Genomic DNA, 22,535 nt, shown 5'->3' on the forward strand with positions numbered 1-22,535 from the left:
GAGTGTGAATTTTTCTAACGTTCATTTTCCAATAATTTCCCTATTCCCCGTTTCCCAAAACTCAGATGGTCCTCTGAACACGCATATGGAAATGAGGCTTCTCCCCCGGGAATCGGGGATGCTGAGTGAGGCTGCTTCCTTTGTCTGGATGGTCTTTGGGAGATGAGCTCGCTCCTCACTTGGTATCACAGAGGTGGCGACCTGCCCTGCAAGAGACCGCTTCTCAGCAGGGCTGATTCTTCCCCATCAGTAGGAATTCTCGAAAAATACTCTAAACCAGGCGTAACATCCTGGCTGAGGATGACTTAGACAAGGCAGCCTGACTGCACCTTTGGAATTCAATTCACTTCATGATCCCCACCCCTCCAATTTCTTATGGACTAGACATTTTGAACTTTCTCAGAATTAGAAATGAAATAAGTCTGGCCAGGTGTGGTGGCTCACGCCTGTAATCCCAGCACTTTGGGAGACCAAGGCGGGCAGATCACCTGAGGTTAGGAGTTTGAGACCAGCCTGAACAACATGGAGAAACGCCGTCTCTACTGAAAATCCAAAATTAGACGGACGTGGGGGCACATGCCTGTAATCCCAGCTACTCGGGAGGCTGAGACAGGAGAATCGCTTGAACCCAGGAGGCAGAGGTTGCAGTGAGCCGAGATCGAGCCATTGCACTCCAGCCTGGGTGACAAGAGCGAAACTTCATCTCAAAGAAAAAAAACGAAGGAAAGAAATGAAATAAGCCGCGAGAGTGATAGGGGAGTAGGACAGATGGAGTGTAAAGAAGAAGACATTATATACTTTCTCTTTTCCCTTCCCCTGATTATACAAGAAATGTTTGCCATTTAAGAAAAGTTGGACTATGCAGAATAGAATAATACAGGAAAAAAATGTGCTGGAACATTCTATTCTATCTAACAAATCATGCAACCAGTGGGATGTATTTCTTTCCAGTCTTCTTGCCACACCTGTTACTTTCAAATGGTTGTGATCAGCATCTTACAAACATTTGGGCTCCTTTTTCTTCTTTTTTGAGACTGAGTTTGGCTCTATCAGCCAGGCTGGAGTGCAGTGGTGATCTCGGCTCACTACAACCTCTGCCTCCCAGGTTCAAGTGATTCTCGTGCCTCCAACTCCCAAGCAACTGGGATTACAGGCATGTGCCACCATGCTTGGCTGATTTTTGTAGTTTTAGTAGAGATGGGGTTTCACCATGTTGGCTAGGCTGGTCTGGAACTCCTGACCGCAGGCGATCAGCCCGCCTCGGCCTCCCAAAGTGCTGGGATAACAGGCGTGAGCCACCGTGCCCAGCCTAGGCTCTCTTTTTTCAATGTAACATTATAAAGTAAGGGTCTTATGTTAAAACATTTCAGTGGTGGCATAATAACTCTTTTTATAGATGTTGCCTAAATTATTTAGTCATCCCAACGTGGTTTGACATTGGATTGTTTCTCTTGTGTGCATTTGTGTATGTGGTTATAAGAATGCTGTGATTAAGATGGAAAGAAAGGAAAATTCTTGTAAGTCAGGCTTGGTGTGCGCCTGACATATTTCACCTTTGGAGGTTATCAGTGTTTGACCATTAGAGGGAGGCCACGCCAAAGTGAACAAGCAAACCACTAGCATGGGCCACAGCCACGGGGCACAGAGCGAGGGCAGGACACAGCCACGGGGCACAGAGCGAGGGCAGGACACAGGAGACAAATCCTGGACCCCCAGGGCTTGGTGAAAGGGCACAGCAGTAAATGAGGTACCTATCAGGGAAAGGTAGTTCTCCCCTGAGACCCCAAGCACCACTCACCAGTCACGCCGACGGCGGACACTGGGCCCACGCGCCGCCCCTCGTGGAGGCCGTACAGGTGCATCTTGTACTTGTGCCCGGGCTCCAGGCTCCCCACGGTGACCTCGCTCTCCTCGCCCCCAACACGCACCACCTGGGGCCGCCCGTCCCTGTCCTTGTACTGCACGGTGAAGGAGTCGAAGCGGCCCTGGGGGACGGTCCAGGAGAGGCTCAGCGAGTCAAGGGAGGATCCTGTCACTGTCAGCTCCCCCAGGAGTGGCTCCTCAGAGGGCTCCGGGGCCTCCGTGCCCAGTTCTGTGGGGCTGGGGGTCTCTTCCTCTGCAGCTGAGAAAAAGGGACACAGAGAGGATGGCAAGGTCTCTGGGGGATGTGCTCACATCGTGGGGAAAAGGAGGGAGAAGCCAGGGCTATGACTGGGGGGCATGAGGTCAGTTCAGGGAGGCCCATTCTTGGGGCTGGTGGTCCTGCTCAGCTGACAGCTAACACACATGACAAATTCCAGGGTCAGCTGTGAGGGACCTGGCACAGCCACCAGCACAGCAAAACTCCCGACGGCTCCTCCCTGCTCAGGAGCCAGGGGTCAACCTCACAAAAAGGTACAACGGGAGCCCCAGCCCCAGCGACAAGCAGGTCTGTGGTACTGACCAGACCCCTGCCACCATTCCCCACCAGTCGTCACCAAAGAGCAAGAGGGTGACCCTCCCACGGCTCCCACCCTGGGGCTCCCATTGTTCACTCACCCGTCACCCCGATGGCAGACACGGGGCCCACACGCTGGCCACCGTGGAACCCATACAGGTTCATTTTGTATTTATGGTCTGGCTCCAGGCCGGAGATGGTGACCCTGTCCTCATGTCCTGGCACCCGCGTTGTCTTGGGCTGCCCGTCCCCATTCTTGTACTGGACCAGGAAGTGGTCAAACTGTCCCTCAGGAACCGTCCAGGAGAGGCTGAGGGAGTCAGGGGTGGCATCTGTCATGGTCAGCTCCCCCAGGCGAGGCTTGATGGGGGGTTCGGGGGTGGGAGGTTCTGTCGGGGCTGGGGCCATTTCTTCATCCTTTCCTGGGGCTGCATCAGAAAATAGAGAGAATGGGTGGACATGCCTGGTGGGCCTCCTTTTAGCCAAGAGACTCTGGGATTCTCTTAGACACACCAGGGGCCCACAGCCTGGATGCTGGTGCCCCCAGCTTAGGATATCATTCTTCTGCTTTGAATGCTCAGTTAACACCACACCTCTGGTGAAGTCATGATGCTCAGGTGGCATCCCCGTGACACTCAGTGTGGATGCCTGGAACCCTCAGGAGCTGCCAAGCAAATTTGTTTTGCAGGACAGAATTGATGTTTTATAAGAATACCAACCAGGGCTGGGCGCGGTAGCTCAGGCCTGTAATCCCAGCATTTTGGGAGGCCAAGACGGGCGGATCACGAGGTCAGGAGATCGAGACCATTCTGGCTAACACGGTGAAACCCCGTCTCTACTAAAAATACAAAAAATTAGCCAGGCGTGGTGGCGGGCACCTGTAGTCTCAGCTACTTGAGAGGCTGAGGCGGGAGAATGGTGTGAACCTGGGAGGCGGAGCTTACAGTGAGCCGAGATCGCGCCACTGCACTCCAGCCTGGAGATAGCAAGACTCCGTCTCAAAAAATAATAATTAAAAAAAAAAAAAGAAAACATAACAGCAACCAGGGCTGGGCGAGGTGGCTCAGGCCCATAATCCCAGCACTTTGGGAGGCCGAGGCGGGCGGATCACCTGAGGTCAGGAGCTAGAGACCAGCCTGGCCAACATGGCGAAATCCTGTCTCTACTAAAAATACAAAAATTAGCCAGGTGTGCTGGCACATGCCTGTAATCCCAGCTACTCGGAAGGCTGAGGCAGGAGAATTGCTTGGATCCGGGAGGCAGAGATTGCAATGAGCTGAGATCACACCACTGCACTCCAGCCTGAGAGCCTGGGTGAGAGTGAGACTCCATCTCAAAAAAAAAGAAAAAGAAAGAAAGAAAGAAAACAAAGAACACCAACCAAGCATAACAGGCAAGTTGTATCAGGAGGTTCATCCACTTGGGCTTGGATATTCCACCTAATTCTGAGCATTTTTAGAAACCAACTTAGATTTTATAGCTGAGGGTAGAGAGATGAGACCACATGAGGGCATCTTTGCAGCTGAGTTGTCTCTGGACCTGGCAGTAGCTCTGCTAACTTATGGCAGAGAGTGCACCTCCAGTTTTGCCAGCTCTTTTGGCCCGTATGAAATCAATTGCTTTGTTTTCATTGATTTCTTTAATCTTTTCTGCTCTTCATAGGGTTTTATTCTGCCTTCATAGTGGAATTACAAAATCATCACATTTCATTGGTCTGTTCTTTTTGAGAACTGAATCTTAAGCATCTAGGGGGTAACAGCTATAAAAGAGCTTCCAAAAGCATCAAAGAGCCGAGTTACAGGGTAATGAAGGGAAAATGCCTTGTTAAGTTGTGCACACGGCCAATATTTGTAATTAAAGTAATAGTATCCATGTTAACAGGATTCAGTGTTGTTTTAAAAGTAAATGGGTATTAATCTGGGGGCTTAGAGAACACATACAATTTTTCCCACGGAAATCAGTGATAATTATGAGAATTTGCCCTAAGGGATTTTCAGGAACTTCCTACTTTCCTCAGAAGGGAAAGACTGCAGTTATCTCTCGTTGAGTGTGAGAGCCAAACCACACTCCCACCCATCCTTCAGGACAGGTATGGTTATTCCTTCTTTACAGATGAGGAAAAGGAGGTACAGAGAGGTTGTGTGTGTGTTTTTTGTTTGTTTGTTTGTTTTGTTTTTTTGAGATAGAGTCTCGCTCTGTCACCCAGGCTGGAGTGCAGTGGCTCGATCTCAGCTCACTGCAACCTCTGCCTCCTGGGTTCAAGCCATTCTCCTGCCTTAGCCTCCCAAGTAGATGGGACTACAGGCATGTGTCACCACACCCAGCTAATTTTTGTATTTTTAGTAGAGATGGGGGTTTCACGATGTTGGCCAGGCTGGTCTCAAACTCCTGACCTCAGGTGATCTGCCCCCTTCAGCCTCCCAAAGTGCTGGGATTACAGGCGTGAGTCACCGTGCCCAGACAGGTTATGTGATTCTCTTGAGGTCACACAGCTCAAATGGGCTGAGGCTATGGTCAACCCCAGGTGTACCTCAGTCTGTGTTATTTTCCTGGTCCCCCACCTCTTTGAGAACCCAAAAAGCCCATGTGTAAAGGGTAGAAGACCTGGGGCAATACCAAAGGCTTGGAGTGAAGGCACTAGCAGAACCATTCCCAGGAGCTTGGGAGGCTCAGGGAAAGTAAAATAAAGCCACCAGATACTGACAATAAAGGGGAAACTGAGTCTAGTTCAGGGCAGGGCCCAGTGCCCTACTGCACACTCACCAGTTAAACCAACAGCAGACACAGGGCCCATGCGCTGGCCACCATGGAAGCCATACAGGTTCATCTTATACTTGTGGTCTGGCTCCAGGCCCGAGATGGTGACCCCGTCCTCGTGTCCCGGCACCCGCACCGCCTTGGGCTGCCCGTCCCCATTCTTGTACTGGACCAAGAAATGGTCAAACTGGCCCTCGGGGACTGTCCAGGACAGGCTGAGGGAGTCGGGGGTGGCGTCTCTCACCGTCATCTCCCCTAGGCGCGGCTTCACAAGAGGAGCATCAGGGGACTCCTCTTTGGGGGCTGGGAAGAGATAGAAACAGAACCTTTTCTGTTGCTGGAAGGAGCTGTTGAGGCCCCAGCTGCTCGAACTCAGGTCAGAAGGTGGGCCCAGTCTGGGCCTAACTGAAGATCGATTTCTGATTATAATCGTTACAGTCTTTTGTGGCTTCCTTATGGTCCCTCAAACATGCCAGGCGGCCTCCTACCTCAGCACTTTTGCAGTGACTGTTCCCTCCACCTAAATGTTCTTTCCCCAGATATCTTCATGGCTCATCCCCACCCTTCCTTTAAGTCTTTGTTCAAAAGCCACCTTCTTCTGGGCCTTCCTTGACTGCTCTACTTAACATTTCAGTTTTCTCAACTGCAATGTATCCTCCTTCTATAGACCTAATTTCAGCAACGAATTGGAAAACAATAGTTATGAGACACTCGGGAGACTGTAGCACTACCTGGATACATGATATCAAGGCATGATTGTTCATTTATCAAGGTATGCTAATTGTATTGTGGAATTTTATTATTTATTTATTTATTGACAAAGAGTCTCGCTCTGTCACCCAGGCCGGAGTGCAGTGGCACGATCTTGGCTCACTGCAACCTCCACCTCCTGGGTTCAAGCAATTTCTTGTGCCTCAACCCCCCCAAGTAGCTGGGACTATAGGCACATGCCACCACGCTCTCCTTTTTTTTTTTTTTTCTTTTTTAGTAGAGATGGGGTTTCACCATGTTGGTCAGGCTGGTCTCAAACTCTTTACCTCAAGTGATCCACCTGCCTTGGCCACCCAAAGTGCTGGGATCAGGTGTGAACCACCTCACCTGGCTGTATTGTGGGTTTTTTAAAAATAATTTTTCAAAAAAGAGATATACCTTTAAATATTTAGTGATGAAAGGATAGGGTGTCTGTGGTTCGTTTTAAAATATTGCAGTAGTATAACCATACAATGCAATACTGTTTGGCAATAAAAAGCAATGTAGTGACTGAGAGCAGGTGGCTCATGCCTGTTATCCCAGCACTTTGTAAGGCCCAGGCAGGAGGATTCCTTGAAGCCAGGAGTTTGGTATCAGCCTGGGTAACACTGTGAGACCTCATCTCTACAAAATTTTTAAAAATTAGCTGAGTGTGGTGGCAAGCACCTGTGGTCCCAGCTACTTGGGGGGCTGAGATGGCTTGAGCCCAGGATTTTGGGGCTGCAGTGAGCTATGATCATGCCACTGCACTGTAGCCTTGGCAATAGAGTGAGAATTTGTCTAAAAAAAAATCAATCAATCAATCAATCAATAGCAATGTAGTAAATGTAGTACTTCTACATACTACATCGATGAACCTCAAAAACATCATGCTCAGTGAAAGAAGCCAGACACAAAACGATACATATTGTGTGATTCCATTTATACGAAATGTCCTGAAAAAGCAATCTACAGAGAAAAAATTAGATTGGTTATAAACTAGGGCTGAGATAGGAATGGGTCTGGACCCAAGATTTCTTTTGGGGGTGATGGAAAAGTTCTAAAATTAGATTGTGGTGATGGCTGCACAAGTAGGTAAAGATACTAAAATCAGTAAGCTGTACACTTAAAACAAGTGTATTTTATGCCACATGAATTATATCTCAATGAAGGTGTTAATAAAGAAAACATTCAGGCCGGGTGTGGCGGCTCACGCCTGGAATCCCATCACTTTGGCTGAGGTGGGAGGATCACTTGAGCCCAGGAGTTCAAGACTGGCCTGGGCAACATGGCTAAACCCTGTCTCTACAAAAAACACAAAAAATTAGCTGGGCATGATGGAGTGCGCTTGTAGTCTCAGCTATTTGGGAGGCTGAAGTGGGAGGATCCCTTAAGCCCAGGAGGTTGAGGCTGCAGTGCAGTGAATTGTCATTGTGCCAGTAGACTCCAGCCTGGGTGACAGAGTGAGACCTTGTCAAAAGAAAGGAAGAAAGAAAGAAAGAAGGAGAGGGAGAGAGGGAGAGAGAGGGAGAGGGAGAGGGGGAGAGAGAGAGAGAGAGAGAGAGAGAGAGAGAGAGAGAGAAAAAAAACATTCTAGTGATTCTAGTGGAGGACATGAGTGGGGCAGAGATGAGTCAGACTGGCCAGAAGTTGATATTTGATTGAAGGAGGGTGGCAGGGTGATGGGTACCTGAGGTCTTTGTACTATTCTTTCTATTTACACATTTGAAATTTTATTTAACAAATACTTTTAATTTAATTAATTTGTATTTCAAAAATGTGTTCCAATCCCACAAAAAGAGTTCTCTATAGAGCTCCAAGGAAAAGCAGAGCCACAAACCAGCCAGTGAATCACCTCCTGCGGGCGCCTGAGGCCTCAGCAGGAGAATGGCGTGAACCCGGGAGGCCCAGTGAGCTGGAGCCACTCTCCACATGGCTGGCACTTCTCCTGGATTTGCTCTCTTAGTCCCCAGATCACACCCATCCTGAGGCTTTAGCGAACAGGGTGCATTATAGGTTTGAGGTCTTGGGATCCTGGGTCCCTAGTGGAAGAGATGCTGGAGGCTGCACTTTCCTAAGACCCAACCCAGAGGGCTCTGCAGCGCACACTCACCCGTGACGCCCACAGCGGACACCGGGCCCACACGCCGCCCCTCGTGGAGGCCGTACAGGTGCATCTTGTACTTGTTCCCGGGCTCCAGGCCCCCTACAGTGACCTCGCTCTCCTCGCCCCCGACACGCACCACCTGGGGCCGCCCGTCCCTGTCCTTGTACTGCACGGTGAAGGAGTCGAAGCGGCCCTGGGGGACGGTCCAGGAGAGGCTCAGCGAGTCAGGGGAGGATCCTGTCACTGTCAGCTCCCCCAGGAGCGGCTCCTCGGGGGGCTCCGGGGCCTCCGTGCTGGGTTCTGTGGGGCTGGGGGTCTCTTCCTCTGCAGCTGAGAAAAAAAGGACACAGAGAGAGTGAGGCAGGGTCCCTGGGGGATGTCCTTGGGACTTGGGGAAAAGGAGGGAGAACCCAAGGTTATGACTGGGGGACCTGAGGTCATTTCAGAGAAGCCCATTCTTGGGGCTGGGTGGTCCTGATCAGCTAACACATGACAAGTTCCAGGGTCAACTGTGGGGGACCTGGGACAGCCACCAGCACAGCAAAACTCCCGATGGCCCCTCCCTGCTCAGGAGGAGCCAGGGGTCAACCTCACAGGAAGGTCCAAGGGGAGCCCCAGCCCCAGCCACAAGCAGGTCTGTGGTGCTGACCAGACCCCTGTCACATTCCCCACCAGTCATCACCAAAGAGCAAGAGGGTGGCCCTCCCACAGCACCCACCCTGTGGCTCCCACTGTTCACTCACCCGTCACCCCGATTGCAGACACAGGGCCCACGCGCTGGCCACCGTGGAAGCCGTACAGGTTCATCTTGTACTTGTGGTCTGGCTCCAGGCCCGAGATGGTGACCCCGTCCTCATGCCCTGGCACCCGCACAGCCTTGGGCCGCCCGTCTCCGTTCCTGTACTGGACCAGGAAGTGGTCAAACTGGCCCTCAGGAACTGTCCAGGACAGGCTGAGGGAGTCGGGGGTGGCGTCTGTCACGGTCAGCTCCCCCAGGTGAGGCGTGATGGGGGGCTCGGGGGTTGCGGTGGGAGGTTCCGAAGGCTCCTCCTCCTCCGGGACTGGACAGAGACATGGAAAGAGAGGACTGAGGTGGGCAGGGTATCTGCGGGGCTCTGCTCTCCTCTGGACTCTCCCACCATCTGAAAGGAGGCACAGAGGGCAGAGTTCTCACCTGTCAGGGCCTCGACATGGACAGGACCCACATGCTTCCCATCGCGGAAACCATACAGGGTCACCAGGTATCTGTGGTCGGATTCCAGGCCAGAGAGGGTGATGTCATTCCGGTCACCTCCTGTACGGACCGTTTGGAGTTGCCCTTCTCTATCTGTGTGCTGGATTTCGAAGGAGTCAAATTCTCCCTCAGTCACCATCCAGGAGAGATGCAGGGTGTGCGGCGTGGCCTCCTCCACTGTCAGCTCCCCGAGGCGGGGCTCAGGCGCTGGAGGGGTCGGGGCCGTGGTCTCAGTTTCCGTGTCTTCCCTGCGGGCTGGTTCACAGAGACAGGTGGAGACAGATGGCCGGTCTGTTGCTGCACCCAGACTCTCAGGAGAAGTGAGGGAGGAGAGGGAGCGAGGGCAAGCATCAACAATCGAAAGACCAGCTTTTGCTGCACGTGGGTGAATTTCAAAAGCATTGTGCTACGTGCAATAAACGAAACACAAGAGACTGCGTATTGTGATTCCATTACACAGAAAGCCAAAATGCTGTCTCCAGAATGACTGAAAGCAGACAGTGGTTGCTGGAGGCTGGGGCTGGGGCAGTGGACTCTAAAGCGGCACAAGGAAACTTTCTGGATCAATGGAAATGATATAAAATGGGAAGTTCAGAGATCTTATGGCTCAGTCAGACTTGGAGAGCCAGGCGGGAAGGAGGCACAGGTGTTCCAGCTGCCGCACACTCACCAGTTATGACGACGGCTGAGATGGGGCCCACACGCTTGCCGCTGTGCAGGCCGTAGAGCAGCAGCTTGTACCTGTGGGCGGGGTCCAGGCCCGGCACGCTGACCTCCCTGAGGCTGCCCTCCACGGGCACCACCTGGGGCTGCCCGTCCCTGTCCTTGTACTGGACCACAAAGGAGTCAAATTGGCCCTCAGGGACTGTCCAGGAGAGGCCCACGGAGTTCTGGGTCACGCTGGTCACCTGCAGCTCCTCCCCCAGACGGGGTTTTGGGGGACGCTTTGTTCCAGTATCGTCCATAGCACTCCGGGCCTCTGAGATGGAGACACGGAGAGGAAACGGCTGAGCTGTTTCTGGAAGCCTGGGTGACCTCGAAGGGCAGGATCGAGAGGTCTGGAGACAGGGCTTTGCGTGGTTGAGTCCTGCTGGGCTGTGCTAGGGGCTTGTGCAGGGACGTGGGGAGCTGGATCTGAGCCGAGTGGCTGGGGCCAAATAATGGTAATGGCAGCCACCACAAGTGATCATCTGCTGCTTGGCCTGAGGGGAGCAGAGCAGGGACCTGCAGGGAATGCCCCTCACCCGTGGTGCCGTCGGCAGTGAGGGGGCCATGGCGCTTCTTGCCCAGGAGGCCATAGAGGAGGAATCTGTACTTGCGGCCGGCGTCCAGAGGGGCGATGGTGACAGAGCGCTCGTGGCCCTCCACGGGCACCACCTGGGGCCCGTCTTTGTCTTTGAACTGGACCACAAAAGAGTCGAACTGGCCCTCAGGGACTGTCCAGGAGAGGTGCAGTGAGTCTGGGGTGGGGTCTGTCACCCACAGCTCCCCAAGGCGAGGTGGGGCCCCTGGGCTGGCGTCACCTCGGGCAGCTGATGGAGAGGAAAGGTTCTTGTGTTTATTTTTTCCAGAACGACTCCGTGACTGCCTCCCTCTGGGGCTGGAAAAACCCAGAACTGCCCAAATGCTCAGTGCTTCCCCAAAATATTTCCATCACCTCCCATCCTCACCACCATCTCCATCTGGTCCACGCCTCTTTCCCCTTGACCCAAATTGGGAGGGTCACCTGTCCTGAGTCACCTCCGGGAAAAGAGATTCCCTAGCTCCCTGCCTCGTCTTACTCCCCTTTCTGTCCAGCCTCTTTCCACCTCTCACAGACTGCTTCCCCAGCACCCAGCAGGGTGCAGCTGCTTGCAGACTGGGTCTCTATCTCCTCTTACCCAGGAGCACATGACTTGGCTGGCCCCTGAGGAAAGGAGTGATTTGGCCAGCCCCGAGGAGCACAGGATCCCTGATGGGGGCAGACAGCAGGTTGGGGAGGCAGGATGATATGACACAGGTAGCTCTCACTCCTTCTCCTTTCCCTTTCTTATTCTCACTGGCTGGCCCGGGAGAACTAAGGCTCCCATGGGACCTGGTGAAGAAGCGTGGGCTGCCTGTGAGAATGTTGAGGGGGATGAAGCTGGGGAGCTCAGGCAGGGAAGGGATCTAGTGTCTGCCCGAGGAGCCATCCCAGGGCTTGAGAAGGAGCTGGCCTGCTGCCTTCCTGGACGGTGAGGATGCTGACGACATTGTTATTGCAAGTTTTCTGGCAACAGGGAGCCCCCAGGGGCAGGGGAGGGCCTGGACTGAACCCTCGGAAAGGGGCACAACTGGGCTGGGCTCCTCTGGTTCCCAATTTCTGAGGCTCCAGAAGGAGGGCAGAGAAGGAAGGACAGCCTCTGTAGGAGGCACATATGGGCCCAGACAGGCCTGAACTAGGAGGTTGAGAACCTGGGTGAGAGTCGTAGGGGAGACAGCAAAGACTCTCAGGAGGTGATGGATTCGCAAGGCAGGAAGGGCTCCTGGCTCTCCTCGCCCCTTCTCCCAGCACCCCCAGGCTCCCTCATCCACCCTGCAGGAAGAGGCCTGCAGGGGCTTCCCTCATCCAACAACAGTGGAAATTACAAGAAGAGAGGCAGAGTCAGCAGCGGAGAGCAGACCCAGGAACTGGACCCAGTCTCCTGGTCCTCATCTGCTTTGTGGCTTTTCTTTCTTTTTTTTTTTTTTTTTCTTGGTCTTTTTGGAGACAGAGTCTCGCTCTATCACCTAGGCTGGAGTGCAGTGGCACGATCTTGGTTCACTGTAGCCTCCATCTCCCGGGTTCAAGTGATTCTTGTGTCTCAGACTCCCGAGTAGCTGGAATTACTAGCACCCGTCACCACACCCAGCTAATTTTTGTCTTTTTAGTAGAGACAGGGTTTTGCCATGTTGGCCAGGCTGGTCTCGAACTCCTGACCTCAAGTGATCCACCTCCCTCGACCTCCCAAAGTGCTGGGATTACAGGCGTGAGTCACCATACTAGCACCATGTGGCTTTTCAAATGAGACAGAGCAGGTGGACAAAGGCAAGACTCAGTAGAGGGAGGGAAGAGAAGGGTGGGAAGGCTGTGGCCTCAGGCTCAGCTGTGTGGGGGCCCCTCTCACCCGTCTTTGCCTCCACAGAGACTGGGCTGCGTCGTTTCCCGTCCTGGATCCCAAAGAGCAGGAACTTGTACTTGCGGGAGGGTTCCAAGCCAGGGATGGTGACCTCCCGCTGGTCTGCAGCCACAGGCACCACCTGCGGCTGCCCGTCCCTGTCCTTGTACTGAACCACAAAGGAGTCGAATTCACCCTCAGGGACTGTCCACGAGAGGCCCACAGAGTCAGGGGTTACATCCGTCACTGTCAGCTCCCCTAGGCGTGGCTCCAGGGGAGGCTCGGAGGCCTCCGTGGCTGGGGCTGGTGGGAGGGGAGCTGGGATTTGGGAAGACAAAGAACATGGTTGAGATCTCTGAGGGGAGAACCCATGGGTTTTGAGGGCCTCAAGGGGGCTGTGAACTGAGATGGGGAATAGTTACACGTTTATTTCCAGACCTCTAACTGAAATGCAGCATTTCTTTCAAAAACTAATATAGAAAACCAACCAGAGTAGAATTATTGTGACTTTGTTACCAATAGAAACCACGGATGTTTTCACGTCACCTTAGAGTTATTGCAGAAACTTTAAAATACCTTTTATATCCATCACTGCTTCTAAATTTTGTAGTTTAGTAAACACATCACCAAGTCCTGTTATTTAATGAGCTAGTCAATAAGTTCAAGTATTACTAAATCATAAATTTGGATTTTTAGGAAATATTTTGGGCCAGGTGCAGTGGCTCACGCCTGGCACTTTTGGATGCCGAGGTGGGCGGATCACCTGAGGTCAGGAATTTGAGACCAGCCTGGCCGACATGGTGAAATCCTGTCTCTACTAAAAATACAAAAAATTAGCTGGGTGTGGTGGTGCGTGCCTGTAATCCCAGTTACTCTGGAGGCTGAGGCAGGAGAATTGCTTGAACCCGGGAAGTGGAGGTTGCAATGAGTTGAGATCGCGCCATTGCACTCCAGCCTGGGTGACAAGAGCGAAACTCCGTCTCAAAAATAAAAAAGAAATATTTTGATAACTGTCTATGAATATAATTTGTTTCCTTTGTAATCCTATACATTTTATTTTACAGATTTAAAAACATTGCCTTGAGGCGGGGTAGGGGTTTCACCAGATGCCACAGCACAAAAGTTGTGGAGAACCTGTGCCCAGGAAACCATGAGGGGCAGGAAGGAGCCTGGAGCAAGAGCAAGGGCGGCCTCCTGGAGAGACGAAAACTCGCGTGGGCCAGGATGGAACGCAGTGCAGGCAGGTGGCAGAGGACTCCTGAGAAGGGACTCAGGATATGCAGCACTTCGCCTCAACAAAAAAGGCCAGAAGCGGGAGGTGGCAGCTGTGTCCAAGTCACAGCAAGGTTGTAAAGAGAAGGGGTGGAAACAGCTATGGGCAGTTGGAGAGGGGGAGAGAAAGTCTGTGGCTGGATTTAGGCCAAATGGGAAGAAGACATTCCCCTAGGCGGGGGGCAGAGTGGAGATGGGGAAGGAGCTGGAGGGCTGAGAAGGTTCCAGCCCTGGGAGGAGTAAAGGGGTCAGGGAACAGAAAGACTGGCAGGGTCACTGAGTCAGGGCCTGAGGGGATCCAGCCCCTCAGTGAGGGTGTGGTGGTACCAAGGCAGGGCTGGGAGAAGGGCCATGGAGTGGGGAGCTCTGGATAACCAGAGATGGGGACTGAGTCCCCCCATTACTCACCCGTCATGATGACCACAGACAGGGGGCCCACGCGTTGCCCATCATGTAGTCCATACATGTTCATCTTGTATTTTCTCTCAGGCTCCAGGTTGTAGATTGTGACCTCCTGCTGGTCTGCAGCCACCGGCACCGCCTGAGGCTGCCCGTCCTTGTCTTTGTACTGGACCATGAAGGAGTCAAACTGGCCCTCAGGGACTGTCCAGGAGAGGCCCACAGAGTTGGGGGTCACGTCTGTCACTGTCAGCTCTCCTAGGCGTGGCTCCAGAGGGGGCTTGGTGGCTGGAGGGGTCTCTTCTTGTTGTGGGGCTGGGACAGAGATGGTAGGGGGCTGTTAGTAAAGAACCCCCCTTTTCTTATAGTAATGATGTCTAGTTATTTTTTGCTATTTTTTTTGAGATGGAGTCTTACTGTCACCCAGAGCAGTGGGAAACCTCAGCTCACTGCAGCCTCTGCCTCCCCGGTTCAAGCGATCCTCCTGCCTCAGCCTCCCAAGTAGCTGGGGCTACAGGTGTGCGCCACCCTGCCTGGTTAATTTTGTGTGTATGTGTGTATTTTTAGTGGAGACAGGGTTTTGCCATGTTGGTCAGGCTGGTCTCAAACTCCTGACCTCAGGTGATCCACCTGCCTCAGCCCCTAAAGTGCCGGGATTACAGGTGTGAGTCACCACACCCAGCGATGTCTGTTGCATTTGTGGAAACTGCAAGATGGTTTTGATGTAAAAGTGTATTGATCTGAACACCTGTCTGGTCAACAATCCTTCACTAGGTCCCTGCCTGGTGTCTGAGGCTGCACTTGTTGGGGGAGAAGAGTGTCAGCTGTCATTGACACCCTAGGAAAGTGCTGAAATTCCATCTATATGCCAGTGACTCCAGATTTATACTCTCTGTCCAGACCTCCCCTGAATCCCAGACTAGTGTTTGTGCAGTGTCTTCCTTGGAGGCCTACTTGTGTGTCAAACTCAACAAGTGCAAAACTGAGCCTCCAAGCTTCCCGACACCTGCTCCAGCCACAGCCTCCCCACCTCAGTAAGATTACAACCTTTTTTTTTTTTTTTGAGACGGAGTTTCACTCTTGTTGCTCAGGCTGGAGTGCAATGGCGTGCTTGTAGGTCACCATAACCTCCGCCTCCCGGACTCAAGTGATTCTCCTGCCTCAGCCTCCCGAGTAGCTGGGATTACAGGCATGCGCCACCATGTCCAGCTAGTTTTATATTTTCAGTAGAGATGGGGTTTCTCCATGTTAGTCAGGTTGGTCTCGAACTCCCGACCTCAGATGATCCGCCCGCCTTGGCCTCCCAAAGTGCTGGGATTACAGGCGTGAGCCTCCACACCCAGCCAAGATTACAACTTCATTCTTCCAGCTGCTCAGATCAAAACCCCCGGAGTCATCCCCGAATCCTCTTACACTCCACATCCGCCCTGTGGGTACGTCCTGTTGTCACTACCTTCAGAGTCTGACCCCTCCTTGCCACCTCCAAGCACCACCGTCTCCTCCTGGATTATCACAACATTCTCCCAGGTCACCGCCTTCTGCCCTCACCCCCCTTTGGTCTGTTGGGTCTGCAGCCAGAAGAATCCTGTTAACACATTAGCCAGAGCTGGTTCCTGCAGTGGCTTCTATCTCACTCAGGGTGAAATCCAAGTCCTGCAGTGGCCTCTAAGGTCCCGTATTCATCTCTTAGATCATTCTTATTGCCTGCCCTCCTCCAACTCCACCCCAAAACACACTGCATTCCTCACTGTCTGCAGACGCTTGGGGCTGCTTTCCACCTGCCAGTCTCTGCATTTGCTCTTCCTTCTGTCTGGGACGCTCTTTCCCCAAATACCTAGGTGGCCGTCCTCTCACCTCCTTCAGGGCTTTCCTCACACACTGCCCTCTCTGCGAGGCCCTCGTTGTCCCCCTACTAGGCTCTGCTTTTCTCCACTACTGATCACTGTCACATCCGGTGCCACCGACATATTTGTGCAATTTGTTGCCTGTCCCCCTCCACTAGAATGTGAGCCCCTCAGGCAGGAGCTTTGCTTAATTCACTGCTGTGTCCCAGTGCCTGGCACACTGTAGGTACTCCACAAATGTCTGTAAAATAATGAGTGGTCTGCAGGTCTGGGCTCAGGACCTGCAGATCCCCACCACTCCCGCATGAGGAAGCACTCATTAGCCAGTGAACTAGAGGGTAGTCCCAAGAGGCAAAATGGCAGAGAAGGTGACTGGATGGGTGGGGCTCCTAAGAACTTGTTTCTCTGGCTTCCTTGGGAGGACAAGACAAGGCTCCAGGCAAGTGACACCCGCTTGAAACAGGCTGGTGACCAGGCCTCAGGAAGACAGAAAAGAGTCAGGCAGGGGAGGGCTGGTGTGGAGGCAGCTGAGGTGGTGGGAGGGAGCAGAGTGACCACCATGTATTGAACATCTGCTATTTACAGGTACCAGGCTGGGTATTTTCTCTCATTTCATTTGCCTTCTAACCTTACTTGTTCTCGCAGCACCCATTCCCTGCTCCTTTTTGCCCTCTTTGCACTTCTTTCCATGAGGGAATGAAAATGTCCTTCACCATCAAGTTTTATTGCTGGTGGTTTGGACTAATTGGAAAGGTGCAATTATAACGATTCATGACTCTGGCAGTCCCCATGCTGCATGTGGGACAGTCCTTTTCCAATTTAGAAGTGTGTCTAATGAGCTCCACGCACCTCTCCCCCTGACAACTGCATTGTGTGTGCTGCCAGGCACAGCCTCCAGCTTGGCGGACTCCAGCTGCTTCGTCCCTTTGCTGCTCTGATAATGTGCATTGACGCCCATTTCTTTCCTAAAGGGCCTCATCTATTTTATCCAGGATGTGTAAAATACACGTTTCAAAATATCCAGCATTAGAACATGGATATACAGGGATTCCCTCGCGGGAAGGTCTGAGCAAAAGACGAATGAGCTGAGAAGATGCCAGACATGTTACATCACCACCTCTAACCGTGACAACAAGCTGGGCGGTGCTTACTCCCTCCTGAACATGAGGAAGCTGAGGTTCCAGGAGAGGAGGTAAGTTTTTCAAGATCACACAGCTGGCCGGGCACGGTGCCTCACACCTGTAATCCCAGCACTTTGGGAGGCCGAGGTGGGTGGATCACCTGAGGTCAGAAGATCGAGACCAGCCTGGCTAACACGGTGAAACCCTGTCTCTACTAAAAATACAAAAATTAGCCGGGTGTGGTGGCGCATGCCTGTAAGCCCAGCTACTCGGGGGGCTGAGGCAGGAGGACTGCTTGAATCTGGGAACCAGAGGTTGCAGTGAGCCGAGATCACACCACTGCACTCCAGCCTGGGTGATAAAGCAAGACTCTGTCTTTAAAAAAAAAAAAAAAAAAAAATCATTCAGCTGAGAACAGAGGAAGACAGGAAGGACTCAGTTTGTCAGATTCCCAAACTCCATTTATCTCCACTGCACCGCGTCAGTAGTCAGTGCCTGGCGGAGCCCATCCTTACTCCAGGGACCAGGTACAGGGCCTCACAGAGCCCAGTGTGGGTCCCTGGGACAGAGGGGCAGAGGGAGGGTCACTCCAGGAGCAGCCGTGGCAGCATGTCTGGGTCTGGCACCAGCCTCCACCCTACAACCTCAGGCCCCAAGGAGAGTCACTCAGGGTGGTTTTGCCCTCTCCCTCTTCTCAGGGCTGACTGAGGCAAAGAAAATAAATTGAGGGTGGAAGGTTCTGGAAATGAAATCAACCAAGTCATGATGAGGCTGAGCTTGGTGGAATTACAGAAACCATGTCCTGGAAAACTATCTATTTCTCTGCTTTTAATTTTTTAATCATTCCCCTTATAGTAAAAGTTATTTTTGAGAAAGGTGTGTCTTCGTTTCTGTGAGCAAAGGGAAAAAAAAAGAGATTCCCCTCACTGTTACCAAACCGGGCAGGTCAGCCCGAGGGTCCCAGAGGCACTGCTGCCCACTCAGCCTCTTGGGCTGAGGCCCTGGAGAGGAGGTGCCCAGGCTGGTCCCGTGTGGCGGTGGCTGTGGCCCTGTAACCAGGCCTGAGAGAGAGGGTGGAAGGGATGTTCTTCTCTGCTGTAAAGTCACTCACTGGATGAGTAGTAAAGAAAGACTTGTGGCCGGGTGCGGTGGCTCACGCCTATAATCCCAACACTTCGGGAGGCCAAGGCGGGTGGATCACTTGAGGTCAGGAGTTTGAGATGAGCCCGGCTGACATGGTAAAACCCCATCTCTATTAAAAATACAAAAATTAACCAGGCATGGTGGTGCGTGCCTGTAATCCCAGCTACTCGGGAGGCTGAGGCAGGAGAATCACTTGAACCTGGGAGGCAGAGGTTGCAGTGAGCCAAGACTGCATCACTGCATTCCAACCTGGGCAACAGAGCAAGACTCAGTCTCAAAAAAAAAAAAAAAAAAAAAGAAAGAAAGAAGAAAGAGAAAGCTTTGTGGTCAGGTGTGGTGGCTCACCCCTGTAATACCAGAACTTTAGGAGGCTGAGGTGGGTGGATCACTTGAGGATCTGGAGTTTGAGACCAGTCTGGTCAACATGGTGAACCCCGTCTCTACTAAAAATACAAAAAAGTAATGGGGTGTGGTGGCACACATCTGTAGTCCCAGCTACTTGGGAGGCCAAGGCAGGAGAAACGCTTGAACCTGGGATGCAGAGGTTGCAGTGGGCTGAGATCATGCCACTGCATTCCAGGCTGGGCAACAGAGTGAGACTCTGTCTCAAAAAAAAAAAAAAAAAAAAAAAAAAAGGAAAAGACTAGAAAGAAGAGAAAGCTTGCTTCAAGCTGCACTGATGAAGAGGCCAATGTCTCATGCACATTCTCCCATCTAAGTACTAACCAGACCTGACCCTGCTTAGCTTCTGAGATCAGAGGAGATGACGGGCTACCTTCAGGGTGGTATGGCCTTACAGTCATGTGCATTCTGACCGAGTAACTGAACCAGCCAAAGGGGACAAAGCAGACCCCAGAGTAAGAATATTTATAACAATTTTCACAGCAGACACTGGCAGCATATTTACTTTTGCCAGGTCCATTCTTGATGCTTTACATCTGTTAATTCACTTAACCCTCACAATAGCTCTGTGAAGTAGATGTCTCCATTTTACGGACAAGAAAACAGGGGCGCAGAAAATTTTTTTTTTTTTTGAGACGGAGTCTCGCTCTGTCGCCCAAGCTAGAGTGCAGTGGCCGGATCTCAGCTCACTGCAAGCTCCGCCGCCCGAGTTTACGCCATTCTCCTGCCTCAGCCTCCCGAGTAGCTGGGACTACAGGCGCCTGCCACCTCGCCCGGCTAGTTTTTTGTATTTTTTAGTAGAGACGGGGTTTCACCGTGTTAGCCAGGATGGTCTTGATCTCTTGACCTCGTGATCCGCCCGTCTCGGCCTCCCAAAGTGCTGGGATTACAGGCTTGAGCCACCGCGCCCGGCCCGCAGAAAATTTAAAACTTGCTCAGGGCCATGAAAGCTGGTGGTACCCCAGTCCCCAGTGATATACTCTTTCTAGGTCTTCCCCTGGCAGGTGGCCTCAAGGTTCCACTGGAGCAAGGAGAGCAACTGGGTATAGGGAAGCTGGAAGCCAGCAGTGGGAGGGAACCAAAGCAGGCCCCTGCCCCTTACTCACCTGTCACGCCCACGGCAGACACCGGGCCCACGCGCTGTCCCTCGTGGAGGCCGTACAGGTGCATCTTGTACTTGTGCCCGGGCTCCAGGCCCCCCACGGTGACCTCACTCTCCTCACCCCCAACACGCACCGCCTGGGGCCGCCCATCCCTGTCTTTGTACTGCACGGTGAAGGAGTCGAAGCGGCCCTGGGGGACGGTCCAGGAGAGGCTCAGCGAGTCAGGGGAGGATCCTGTCACTGTCAGCTCCCCCAGGAGCGGCTCCTCAGAGGACTCTGGGGCCTCCGTGCCCAGTTCTGTGGGGCTGGGGGTCTCGTCCACATCCTCCTGAGGAGCTGAGAGAAGAGGCAGAGGCATGAAGAGCTGCTGGCTTTGCAGCTGCCCACAGAGGACAGCCATGGAAACGCCCTCACGCTGTGGGCTCAGGGGCTCTGTAGCCTTTGTATTCGCCATTGGGTCACTCACAGATGGAAAGGGCTGAGGCAGCCCTTGCCCCATCCTGCTCTGGTGGGTTCTGTGGGGGTGAGGGGTCTCCCTTCGTGTCTGAGAAAGGAGCTGAGATGGGAAGAGAGGAAGCCGCTGAGGGTTCTTCCAAACCACGTTCACTGACAGTGCTGACCTCAGACAGTGAGGAGGGCAGTGAGGCCTCTTCCTACCTGCACCCTCCCCAGGGCACTGTGGCTGCCCCACCCCTCATATGAGGATCTGACTATGGAATGTGCTCCTGCTGTGGCCTCCCCAGGCAGCCCTGCCCCTCCCTCCCCTTTAACCCCAAGGAATGAATTGCTAAGGCAGGGCTCCAGGCATGAGTGGGAGAAAAATTCTGGGTGAGTGGGATCCAGGGAGGGCCGTGCCCTTCCCTGGCTGGCTCTGGAATCACAGCCCTGTGGGCACCTACCCGCCCCCTGCAGTTAGGTCTCTGCTGAGGCTCCATGGCGTGGGGAGACTGTGGCACAAGGGAAGCCAGCCCTTCTGTGACCCGCTACATGGGGGACTACTTTGGGATAGCAGATTCAGGAAAGAATTGGCAAGAATGACAACCCAGAGGAAGGGAGGGAAGTGGGGAGGAAAAAAGATGACTGGGAAGTGAGAGAGTCAGGGAGAAATTGCAGCTCGCTCTGAAAATGCTTTGCTGCTCCAAGCACTATTCTAAGTGTGTGAGGGTGGTTTGTTTTTGTTTTTGTTTTTTGAGATGAAGTCGCTCTGTTGCCCAGGCTGGAGTGCAGTGGTGCCATCTCGGCTCACTGCAAGCTCCGCCTCCCGGGTTCACGCCATTCTCCTGCCTCATCCTCCTGAGTAGCTGGGACTACAGGTGCCCGCCACCATGCTTGGCTAATTTTTTATATTTTTAGTGGAGACAGGGTTTCACCATGTTAGCCAGGATGGTCTCGATCTCCTGATCTCGTGATCCACCTGCCTCGGCCTCCCAAAGTGCTGGGATTACAGGCATGAGCCACCGTGCCCCGTGCCTAGCCTAAGTGTTATGTGTATATTAACTCATGTAATTCCAACAGCTCTGTGCAGTGGTAACCATTATCCCCACTTGACAGAAGGGAAAGCTGAGGCACAGAGAGGTTAAGCAATTTGCACAAGGTCCTCCAGGAAGCAAGTTGCAAGGCTGGTAGTGAGACTCAGGCAGTTGGCTCTGGAGTCTTTGCTCCTAACCACTATCCACACTATCTCTCATCAAATAATTCACAGGCTAGGGGAATGGCACCAGACAGGGAAAGACTGGGGACATGGAGGAACAGGCTGGGATGCTGGGCTGAATGCAATCCCTTTGCCCTGTTCCAAGCGGGTTGGGAGTCAAGGAGTCGGGAGCTGGGAGGAGTCCTCTTCATGCTGAGAAAGGCTAGAGAAATGTGGTGCTCTTGTCACTTGGATCTGCCACCTCTGAATACAGCAGAAATGGCAGGAGGGTGTGGGCAGCAGGTGACAGAAGCCCAGAAGTGACCATGGCCCAAACCAGACCATGAAGGAGCCCAGTAAAAACTGAGGGGTGAGAACACAGTGACCGAATGGTGAGGACATCTGTGGGGAGGACAGCCCCAGGTGGAAGGATGAGTCCAGGTGCTTGGAACGGGGGAAAATAGGACCTGCCCTTGGAGATGAAGAAGTGAGGCTGAGAAAGAGATGAGGATCTGGAGGCTGGATGACAGGGACCTGGCATGCAGAGGACAGGAGAGCAGTGGGGGAGGAAGTGGGTGGAGGCTTTGGCAAAATGAGCTGAGAAGGCGAAGGTGGAGGGAGGCTGGAAGGAGCCCCAGCCAAGTCCTGCTCACAGGATGGGGCTAGCAGGGGAGGGAGGCCTGGCAGCCATGACTCACCAGTCTTGGCCACCACAGACTCGGGCCCCACACGCTGCCTGCCACGAAGCCCGTAGAGGTTCATCTTATACTTCCGGTCGGGATCCAGGCCGGGGACGGTAACCTCATTCTCATCCCCCGCAACAGGCACTGCCTGGGGCTGCCCCTGTGCATCTTTGTACTGGACCATGAACGAGTCGAAGGGGCCCTGGGCCACCGTCCATGAGAGGCGCAAAGAGTCTGGGGTCACACCGGTCACTGTCAGTTCCCCCAGGAGGGGCTGCTCCAGGGACTCGGGGCGGGGGGGCTCCTCTTTCCTCTCTGGAGCTGTAAACAAGAAGATCCAGCCAGGTGCTGAACTGGCAGCCTGGGAGACTGGGGCTTGGGGTTTGGACGGGCTGTCACACCTACGGGGGGTGGAGGGTCACTAGTCCATTAATTTGAGTGCTAAACTTCTGGGAAGCCTGACACAGCCAGGGTATGACACACCTTCTGGGCCTCGGGGAGCTGCTGCTTGGGATGGAAGGGGCCCAGCAGTGCGGGGGAGTCTGGCTGCTCCTCAGG

General features: G+C 53.1%; 1 protein-coding gene across 1 annotated transcript in view; it reads right to left on the bottom strand.

The window, feature by feature from the left end:
• The window catches only part of LOC126953208 (tenascin-X-like), a 69,012-nt gene that overhangs the window by 18,652 nt on the left and 27,825 nt on the right, over positions 1-22,535 (bottom strand). The window contains 12 exon segments of the mRNA XM_050788581.1: positions 1,799-2,122; positions 2,539-2,865; positions 5,201-5,497; positions 8,037-8,360; positions 8,774-9,091; positions 9,205-9,519; positions 9,935-10,243; positions 10,509-10,796; positions 12,390-12,698; positions 14,061-14,366; positions 19,668-20,000; positions 21,993-22,298. Coding sequence (XP_050644538.1) covers positions 1,799-2,122; positions 2,539-2,865; positions 5,201-5,497; positions 8,037-8,360; positions 8,774-9,091; positions 9,205-9,519; positions 9,935-10,243; positions 10,509-10,796; positions 12,390-12,698; positions 14,061-14,366; positions 19,668-20,000; positions 21,993-22,298 — 3,756 coding nt within the window.

This window comes from Macaca thibetana, chromosome 4, assembly GCF_024542745.1.
Source record: "Macaca thibetana thibetana isolate TM-01 chromosome 4, ASM2454274v1, whole genome shotgun sequence".
In the NCBI taxonomy this organism is placed as follows: domain Eukaryota; kingdom Metazoa; phylum Chordata; class Mammalia; order Primates; family Cercopithecidae; genus Macaca; species Macaca thibetana.